General features: G+C 34.4%; 1 protein-coding gene across 2 annotated transcripts; it reads right to left on the reverse strand.

Annotated features, from left to right (window-relative positions):
* Positions 1 to 375: 375 nt before the first annotated feature.
* On the reverse strand, positions 376 to 6,816 carry LOC112516873 (translation machinery-associated protein 22-like). 2 transcript variants are annotated; one of them, XM_025124111.1, is made up of 7 exons: positions 6,503 to 6,812; positions 6,347 to 6,424; positions 3,316 to 3,377; positions 2,387 to 2,468; positions 1,403 to 1,470; positions 1,250 to 1,333; positions 376 to 647 (listed from the first exon to the last, which is right to left on the reverse strand). In XM_025124111.1, exons 1-7 carry the CDS (start codon positions 6,648 to 6,650, stop codon positions 591 to 593), a joined length of 579 nt encoding a protein of 192 aa, XP_024979879.1. In that variant the 5' UTR covers positions 6,651 to 6,812; the 3' UTR covers positions 376 to 590. The 2 variants fall into 2 exon arrangements, with proteins under 2 accessions (XP_024979879.1, XP_024979880.1); XM_025124112.1 differs by lacking the exon at positions 6,347 to 6,424 and having other exon boundaries at positions 6,503 to 6,816.
* Between the last annotated feature and the right edge of the window lie 3,803 nt (positions 6,817 to 10,619).

The following is a 10,619-nucleotide window of genomic DNA, read 5'->3' on the forward strand; positions in this document are numbered from 1 at the left end:
CCAACCAAACAGCCCCTAAGATGATCCAAGTGTGGATATGGTTATTCATCTATAATGCACAATGAATAGTGAACTATGTGCATAAAGACCTAAGATGATCCAAGTGTAGATATGGTTATTCATCTGCAATGCACAATGAATAGTGAACTATGTGCATAAAGAATTATTTAGCTAAATGACCTTCCGAGTTACAGGTGTTTTTTAAATCCATGACCTTCTTATACGTTTCTAGGCATTCTTCTGTTAAGTGGTGGTATTCTCAAACATGTCGGAAGGTCATGGATTTAACTATAGAACTCGTGGTAAAAGATTATGCAAAGGCACACGCGTTTAGAAACCCTAATCTCAAGTAAGTAGGGATACATAAAAGTTCACTAGAGACCAAACACAAACCATAGCTGATATTGCAAAATCAAATATGTACTTCATGTCATATATATCGAAGGCGATTTCAAGAAGAAAGAAAAGGGTAAAATGGGTATTTATTATATGGTTTATGAACACAAAAACAACTCTTTCTATCAAGGATACAGTTGGAAGTTTTAGAAATCCAACAGTGGAAGAGAAATACTATACTCTACCTCCAAATTTCACACCGCCGGGACCTTTTTCCCATCTTCAATAAAGAAAATCGCTGTTTCAGGAACCTATGATACGTACAAGGGTAAAAATAGTTGGTTCATATGATATAGATGGACACATCCACTTCTACAACTCGATTTTCATATGGTAACTCTAAAATAAACCGTGGTGGTAGTACAATAGAGAAGGTTCAAGAGAAAACAAATGAACCCTCTACGATCGTGGATCTAGTTTTGACAAAATGGCCCCTATTATTCACAATCATTGGATTAAAACAGATGGATGGTTCAGATTGGTTCCTTTGTTCTCTTTTAGTTCAGGTTCAGGGGAAAAACCGCAAAAAAAAATGAAAAACTAAGGAACACTCTGGTAACTATTCATCTGGACAGTATACACATGTGCATAAAAGTCATTTGTAAGCAATTTGCCTGGTACGCACAAGTGCATAACATGCACACATGCATAAAACCAGAAAACAGCTTCAATTACTTTTATGCATCTGTGCATACGGTCCAGATGAACAGTTACCAAGGTGTGCCTCAGTTTTTCATCTTTGGGGGAGTTTCGTCTGAACCTCCCTCGTTCTCTTTTTTAGTGTTCTCTCTTGAACCCACCCCTAGTACAGTAACTATCAAGCTCAAGTAAAAAAGATAGTAGGTTTCATTACGTCTGGCCAAGTATGTGTGATAAACTCCACAATGTCGTATGCTATGTCTCCTTGTACATCAATCTGATCCTTCTCGGTTGGCCCCTGTTCATTGAATTTCATTAATTCAAAGATTTTTTTTCAGAATCATGAAGCGTGCAGCCGAAATTGTACCTTAACAACAGATGCTCCAGTAGCAAATTTCTTTCCAAGCTTCTTCGAAGCATCACTCAGTTTAACACCTACAACGCATTATGAGAATCCAAGAAACTTACAAACAGAGAGACTTGAACGCTCTGAGGGTGTGTTTGGTATCCGGATAGGCAGGACAGAACAAGACAGAAAATTGTTTAGCCTTTGGTAATACAGAACTCGACAGGACATAATAGATAAAGTAATCAATTTACCCCTAATGAGTTGTTTACATCTTTTATATATTTTGATTAATTTACATAATTTATTGAATTATAATAAAATAAATATTTTTATTACAAAATATATCGTTAGAAAGTTTTTGTCAAGACGATTGAAATGACACCAGAATAAAAGGTTTATGTGGTTAGCAATTTGTCTTTTCTACTTCTATATTATTTTTTTACTTTTAGTATTTAATAAATAATTAACCATAATATAGAAATCGTATAAAAATAATATTTTGAGGACAGTAAAGTGAAAGTTTAAAGTGCATAATATACAATAAATAAAATTTAAAGAATGAATAAAACGTAAAGAGGGAGGCGTATTTGATGTTTTAGAAAAGAAGTAGGTTTTATTTTGAGGTTATATTGGTAAAAGATAGGTTTGTTCCACCTTGTTCCATGGGGCGGGGTGGAACACACTTGTTTCACTTTGTTCTACTATGTTCCTGTCCTGCCAAATGTGGAATAGTGATTTTTGTTTTGTTATGTCATGTCTGGTGTACTAAACGCACCCTCAAGGATCACAGATGTTGGCCGATATGCCTAAATATTGTCTAGTTCATGTGGATAAAACGTTTTGGCCCATGAACTAGTTGGACAAAGGTGCCGGTGACCATGAAAATTCAAGAAATGCTATCAAATCATCATTGACAACTATTCAGAGAGGGAAATAAAGCTTCATTATATGCATGTAACATCTCGTAATAAAACAGAAGCCATGATGTAGCATTACACTTACCAAAAAGATCAAGGCCTTTCAAAGTGGTGATAGACTTTCGCTTGTTACGGGTTACCTTCTCAATTATAACCTCTTGTTTTTCCTGCACAAGAAATTCTTCCAAGTTTGATTCTTATAGTTGAAAAACTTCAATAACAAACACTTATGCAGGAACCTCAAGAATTCAGACATTTTTTTGTCTCACAAATAGTTGTCGTTCTTTACTAATCCCTCAATCCGAAATAATGAAAAACATTTTGACTTTAGAGGCAAAAGACTAATTTTTAAAAGACCTTTAAAACGGGATGCATTCTTTAGATTTTTCCCAAAATTCATTACGGGTGCTATAAAAAAGCTAGATATATGAGGTGTGCTGTATATGCATCATACAAACAAATATATAGGGTTGGGTTTAAATGAAAATAGGGTCAAAGTAAGAAAACATGATAATACCTATATCACATGTGATTTTACAGTCAATCACATGTGAATTGTGATTACGCACACACCCCTGAGTTGACCCTATTCACATGTGAACTGAAAGTAAAATCACATGTGAATACAGGTAATCTCGTGTTTTCTTACTTTGACCTTGTTCTTCATTTGAACCTCCCTCTAAGGGTCTGTTTGTTAGCAGCTTCATGACAGCTTATTCAGTCAGCTATACATGACTGTTCGGTAGTGGCTTAACGATATAGAAAGTGGCTTATTCAGTAAGTATCTAGGGGGCAACTTTATGTAGAAAGCCAAATTTTTCACAAACCTGCCCATCCCAATTAAAAAACAAACTCGTTCCACTACGAAACAACCCTCCCAAACAAAAATCTTCCCAATCTATACAGACAAATTAATCTACACATACAGATTTATCCATATAGGACTTAATGGAAAACCAACCAAACGGCCCCTAAGTATATGAACTTTATATAAAGAACTTGTCCAATTCCTACCTTCTTTTTTATCTTTCCCCCTGGAAGTTTCTTTACTGGTTCCTGCTTTGGTGCCGAAGAGCCTGCAGCCAATAATTAAAATCTAAGCACGCAGAAGCCTAACTCTAGAAATTTGTTTCAAGATACTGAAAACAGAAGGAACAAAACGTAGTAAAAAACTAAATATTGTTCAAACATAAGTCAAATGAAGCCGTAAGATATCAACTCATGCATGCCAATTGGAAATTATCAATGTTTCTTTATATTGAGCCAAATACATATGTGGATGTCATGTGAAATACAATGGTTGCATGATGACATTTTGGAAAAGAAAATATTAGAAGATAGTATCATTTATTTGTATCTCATTGGACTCATTTGGTTTGGTTTATCATTTCTTTGTTATTGAACGTTGAGAATAAATCATGAGCCGCAGAAAAGTCATCGTCGATATTTTTTGAGATATTGTTTGTGATCGAACAAATATTGAAAGGAAAATTTATGATATATGTTGCCGTTTTGATCCTAAAGAATGTTCAAAATGTATCGAAGATTCTAGAAATAACATCGTTAGGAGATATAGGGTTGGGTTCCGGTGAGAAAGAGAGTTAAGGTGAGAAGCATAAGGAGGGATCTTCACCTTTGGATACACATTAGGATGAGAAGCACTGAATTAATCCCCGTATCAAGCACGAGTCATGGGTGGGTTTGAGATTAAAGGAGATCAAGGGTCAAGATCCCTTCTAACGTTTCTTATCTTAACTCTCCTTCTCACATGACCGCCTATATATATATATATACATATATACATATATATATATATATACATATATACATATATATATATATATATCTCAAAACGGGTAAGGAAAGGAGTGGACAATGTATTACATCTTTGATAATAAAGCAAAATTATTTCATTGATAATATAGTAGAGTGAATACAACTCGGTTCTCGAATTGAATTAAAACACAGAACCAACAACTTAATAATAAAATTTTGACGCCTGGTATTGGCTAATTGCTACGGTATTCATGTCATCTCTTTCGTCATCCATAGCCAAGAGGAAGAATCTACAAAATGTCTCTTTTCTCATGTCTCCTTTCTTGGGAAGTTATAACCTATTGGCATGGACGTTCTTAAAGGGGATATGTTTAGAACATCCTAAGAACACGTAAAAATCTGGTCTGGTATGCCGCAGTTTTTTTGGATATCCTGCCAATTTTTTAATAGAAAATTTTGGAATTAGTCCCCAAAGTCAATTTTAAGAACATAAATCTGGTTCCCATTTTATCTTCAAACTTTAATCCCGTGAACATGAGCATATCCTATATACCTAGTGCAATGGTGCACCTTACAAGAACTTATCTATACAATATAGACTGATCATTATTGATAGAAATTACAAATGCATTTACACTGACATAGACCCAACATGAGGACTCAAATTACACTATTACATAAAAACCGAACCTATGTCCCACCCGGAGGTGGGTCTATCAGCTTGTGAAGTGTGCGGAAAGAAATGATAAAGCTTGCTAAAAAATAACGATAATAGAAAAATAAGAAAATTTTGAAAAAAAGAAAGACAGTGCTAAAATGAAACCGGTGAGAAATAAGCAACAACATTCAAACAGACAAAAAAACAAAACATGGAACCAGAAACATGTACAAGAAAACAAGACCAAGATAGGAACGGAAGACCTGCATACCCTGGTCTAACCTAGGACTCAAAAGATCCAACTGCTAACCCACTAAGGTCTTGTTTGTTAGCATCTTGATGAGCTTAATGGGATTCACAGCTTATTTGGTTAGCTATACGTGACTGTTTGGTAATGGCTTAATGATATCGAAAGTGGCAGCAAGCTTCTAGGGGAGAGTTGTATGCAGAAAGCCAGGTTTTTTAACTTTTGTTTTCCAAACCTACCTCTCCCAATTAAAATACACGCTCCTTCCTTCAATGAGAAAACCCTCCCAAACAAAAACCTTCTCAATCTATACAAGCAGATTAATCCACCCAGACAGCTTTATCCATACAGAACTTAATGAAAAACCAACCAAACAACCCCTAACCGTACTACCCATACGCCCATCAACCTATCTAGGCTAACTACATATTCCCACCTGTAGTCAGCCACCCCAATCTTGCGTCTCCGATAACTCTTATCTGAGTTCATGTCCTGACAAACTTAACTTTCCATCATATGTAACCTGGCGGTTGATTTCTGAGACACCACAAATGCAATTCTATTGTGATCTCTAGCGTTAGTTTATTAGATTAAAACATGCATACATGTCCTTCCCCATTCACGCATCCATATGTAAGTATGTAACACATATATGAGATCATAGCCAGAAGCAGATAACACATACTGCATTATATATGTTCATGCCGATGTGCAAGTTTACACCCATCATCACCAACTTACAGATGAATAACAAGCACTCTATCATGCTAGCTACTCATCCACACAAAGTTATCTTTTCCCTATTTGCAAACTAGCTATATAATTGGGTTTTCCATTGGGAAATTGACAAAAAAGAAATAGCCAATCCATCAAAGTCAATTCACTTTTTAGCCAGGTTAGGCACCCACTTCCCCGAATAGCCATAGTTTCAGCAGAATCCTTGAGCATTATGTGTAAGGATTGATTTCGGCTAAAAAAAAATGAAAAACAAACCTTATGCAGAAACCCCTTTTGCATAAACTCTCCACTTTCTGCGTAAAGATTCAAATTTCTACGTAAGGATTCAAACTTCTAAGTTTTTTCCTTTATTTCTTTTTTCAGAAATCAAATTTCTGAAGAAAGGATTCAAATTTCTGCGTAAACTTTGGCTATTTTGGGAAGAGGCTCTGTAAAGTGGCTACAAAGTGAATTTGGTTGATGGGGTTGACCATTTAGGTCAATTTCCCTTTTCCATAAGCCTAAAATATTGCGTCGTGCGCACCAATTAGGGCACTTTCACAGCTTGAACAGCATACATGCTACAAATTATGTAAATTAAAACATTTACAATTCAAATTTCAGAAAGGCCTAAAAATCAAAATTACCATAAACCGAAGTGCCATCTGCAATCGAAGACGATTGGAGTTGATTTGAAACTCTATCTACTTCCTTCGCATTTGCGCCTAAATTGATTTCACAAAAACCATAACACAAAAAATGAAAAAACATTCAAGGGGATTGAAATTCAATCAAAAGGGTACCTTGAAGAAGATCGGGGTAAATCTGAGCTGCATTTTGGATCAACCAGGGTTTGCATTTTTCAAAATCGGGTCCGAATTCACAGTACTCAGCGGGTAACCCGCAAACACCACAGTATAATACCTGAACCGGTTGGGGTTTTTCCGCCATTAGAGCAAAGCAATTGTTAATCTTTTGATGTATTCCTGTTTTATGATTTGAAGTTTTTCGATTTTGAGCAGAGGTTTTTGTGAATTGTGATAGAGTGGAAGAAGAGCGAATCAACGCAAATGGTGATGAGTGAAAAGCTTTGGTTACTTTATCGAATAATATTGATTTGGTTATTTTTAAAACGAGTAAAGTACAATTTTGGTCCCTAAGGTTTAAACGAATCTTTGAATTTGGTTCCTAAACTCAGTAATTACAATTATAATCTTTACTGTTTACATTTTGCTTTGAAAATTGTCCCTTAAAATTAACACTGTTAAAAAAAAACTCAGTTAAGTGAGAGGTACTTTCGTTTTGTACATTTTTTTTTTGTATTTTTCTTATTTTTCACCATGAGCATCCCTCACCTCCAGCCACCACCCTCACCCTCATCGTGATCGACCCCCACCTCCAACCACCATCCTCCCATGACGTATACACAACAGTACACAAAGATAATCTATAAAGAGAGATCAATGGTGATGTTTTTGTGGCTCTGTGTGTGTATATATTTGTGTGTGAATCCATAGAAAGTGATCGATGGTGATGTATTTTGGACTTTGTGTGCATACAGTATGCATGTGTGTATGTATATATATGTATGTATGTATGTATGTATGTATGCACAATGCACAATGTGTGTGTGTGTGTTGTATGTGTGTGGAGGGTGCAGGAGAAGACCACCAGAGTGGAGGGTATCGGAGAAGACCACTGGAGATGGCTTGGGATGTTCATCGGAGATGGTCCTTGTGTGTCTGTATGTTTATGTATGGAGAACATAGCGACAGAAAAGAAGGATCACGATGGTGCATAGGTTGTTGGAAATGTGAAAGGAGAAGATTCGAAGATAGGGATGGTGGTGTTTGGTGGTAGAAGGCAGTCCAAAGGAGGTTGTTAAAGTATATGTGTGTTTTACAACAACGTTACAGTATGTGGGTGTGTGGAAGGAGAGCTAGTGGTCATCTATGGTGATGAGAAAGTTGAGGGTGTTAAGGAGTGTTTCTAAGGATGGGAATTGACCCCGACCCGTCAGGTAACCCGGTCCACCCGCCCCGGTCGGGGACGGGGATTCCCCGAAAAATCGGGTCCCAGGGACGGGGACGGGGATCCCCGCTTGGCTCAAGCCGGGGATGGGGCCGGGGACGGGGAATGTGTTTCTATGTTCGTAGGAGACTGCAGATAAGAGATGACACCTGTTAGATATAAGGGTGGACTACATCATGATTCAGGATAGAGGAGAGGAGGAAGACTAACGACCGCCGTTAATAACGACACCTCAAACGATTATTTTCTAAAAATATTATATTTGTTTGTTTCAGTATATTTGTGTTGGGAAAAGTTCAAAAAAGCTCAACGAACTATCTTATTTTGAATAATTAAGTGCCTAAACTATTTTTTGAATGAAAAAATCATTAAATGTTCTCATTTTTAATGATTAAGTTCCTGAACTATTTTTTTTAATGAAAAAATCATTACACTTTCTCATTTTGAATTATTAAGTCCCTAAACATTTTTTTTTAATAAATAGACCATTGAACTTCTAAAAAGTTGACTACCTGCATCTTAAAAAAAAAAAAAAAAAAACTACCTATAACTGACTAGGAAGGTTTTAAAGTAAAAATAAATTTAAATCAGTTTTGTCGTCACAAACCTTACGCTATTAAAACCCTCACAAACAACGATATCGCTCCCCGTTGCCCTTGTCCCCAACGACATTATCCATTATCCATATCGTCTAACACGTTGTTGGCCCCTACCATCGATCTTCAGAGATTTAATCATTTAAAATGAGAATGTTTAATGGTTTTTTCATTCAAAAATGAGAAAGTTTAACGATTTCTCATTCAAAAAAATAGTTCAGCAACTTAATCATTCAAATTGGCAAAGTTTAATGGTTTTTTCATTAAAAAAACATTTGTTATTTTAAATAGAAACACGTTATTTAAATAAATAAATAAATAAAAGCTAAAAAAAATCAATAAACTTTCTCATTTTAAATGGTTTAGTTCCCAAACTCTTTTTTTCAAATGAAAAAATTATTAAACTTTCTCATTTCAAATGATTAAGTCCTTCAACTATTTTTTTTGAATGAAAAAACCATTAAACGTATTTTTTTTAAAAACAAAAAAACTATCAAACTCTTACCAGCTGGTTCATGTAACCTTTTTTTGAGTTAAAAAAATATAAGTAATTAATTTTTTAAGTGGCAATAATTTATTTATTAAAAAAAATGTGTACAAACTTAATTAATTAAAAGAAAAATTTTAATAGTTTTTTAATTAAAAATAATTAAGAAACTTAGGGGTCGTTTACCCAAATACTTACCCGGTAAGCGTTTACCAATAGAAGTCAACACTATAATTTATTTAGATGCGTAAGATTATAGTACATCAAATCATATCGAATGTAACCATTTACCAGGTAAGTTCTTATCTGGGTAAAAGTCGTCATCCTCACTTACCGGGTAAGACTCTTCATCTTTCTCATCGCTCTTATCTAGTAAGCTTCTTGGCTCTTTTCATGTTCATCCAATGAAGAAATTTATGCATTAAGCACTTATCAAGTAAGTATTTAGTAAACGACCCCTTCATCATTCAAAATCGAATAGTTTTTTTTGCTTAAAATTTGTGATTATTTAAAGACAAGCCTTATAAAAAGCTAGGCCCACTCCCAAGGCCCAACATTAGAGCAATATTTCATTATGGGCCTGGGCCATGGCAGATTGGATCACTTTAGCCCAATAACATACCCAGCCCAACTAATACCCTTCTTTCTTCTTCAATGCCCCAATCCAAGTTCCGATCAAACTCTCCGGCGTTTCACCGGTAATGCCGTCTCCGACGATTTCACTAAGCCGCCTAAATCAGATCTTCGAATTTAAAATAACGTTCGATTTCTACTGTGTTTTTAGGTTATCAAATCAGTTTCATTTCAACGGGAAAACCAGTTGTTTCCTATCGCCGGAGGAGCTGTCGGAGTAATGTAGAATTCCGGTGGACTTACTTCATGTTTCCGACGGTGGCTTTTGTATCAGAAACGATTGTAATATGAAAGGAACTCTGTAATTGATCACATGATGGTAAAGTTTCTTGAGGGTTAGGTTTGGAATCCAATCCCATGTGGGGAATGTTACAGAGAACATGTTCTCTTTTTAGCATTTGCAAATCTCATGTCCTTTTTTTTCTATGTTTAAAATTTATGGTTAAAATCAGTACTGGATTCAGGATTTTTGTTGAACAGATATATCTTGAAGGTGGATTAAATCTATACTATGTTATAAAGAATTTGACAAAAACTCTTAAAAAATACGTTTTATGCGTAAAGTATTGTTTATTAATGTATAATACTTAAAACTCAATATTACAAGTAGATTATGCGTAAGTACAACTTATTAAAGCTATATATCTGAATTTGTGTAAATAACTGCAGATAAACATAATCAAATACAGGATAAACATCTCATTTTAAATATAAAAAATCTAAAATATAATTAGGATAATCATTGAATTCTAAGAGAATACTTAATTGTTATTTTTATAAAATGTTATATTATTAAACCAAAAATAAATTATTTCATTATTAAACTTAAATTAAACTATAATAAAAAAATTAAATTAAAAAATTACATAAAAAATAAAAAAATTTAAAAAGTTGATTTGATGTTAACATTGATATTTTTTTTTCAAATTTTTATGATATATTCAAATTTATATTTTATTCAAAAGTAAAATCATTATTGTTTTCTTAAAAACACATAAAATCGTATGATAGTATCGACAAAGACAAATAATAAAATAGAACATTAAAATCGAGATGTGTCTCGATATATTGTACGAGTATTCTTTTAGTCCTTAAAAAGACGTTTGGTGTTTTTAGCTGAATTCTACCGTTTCGAAAGAATTTTTAATTTTTTTTTGTTGATTTCGACGAATT

The sequence above is a fragment of the Cynara cardunculus genome (genome assembly GCF_001531365.2).
Source record: "Cynara cardunculus var. scolymus isolate 2C chromosome LG 8, CcrdV1, whole genome shotgun sequence".
Taxonomy (NCBI): Eukaryota; Viridiplantae; Streptophyta; class Magnoliopsida; order Asterales; family Asteraceae; genus Cynara; species Cynara cardunculus.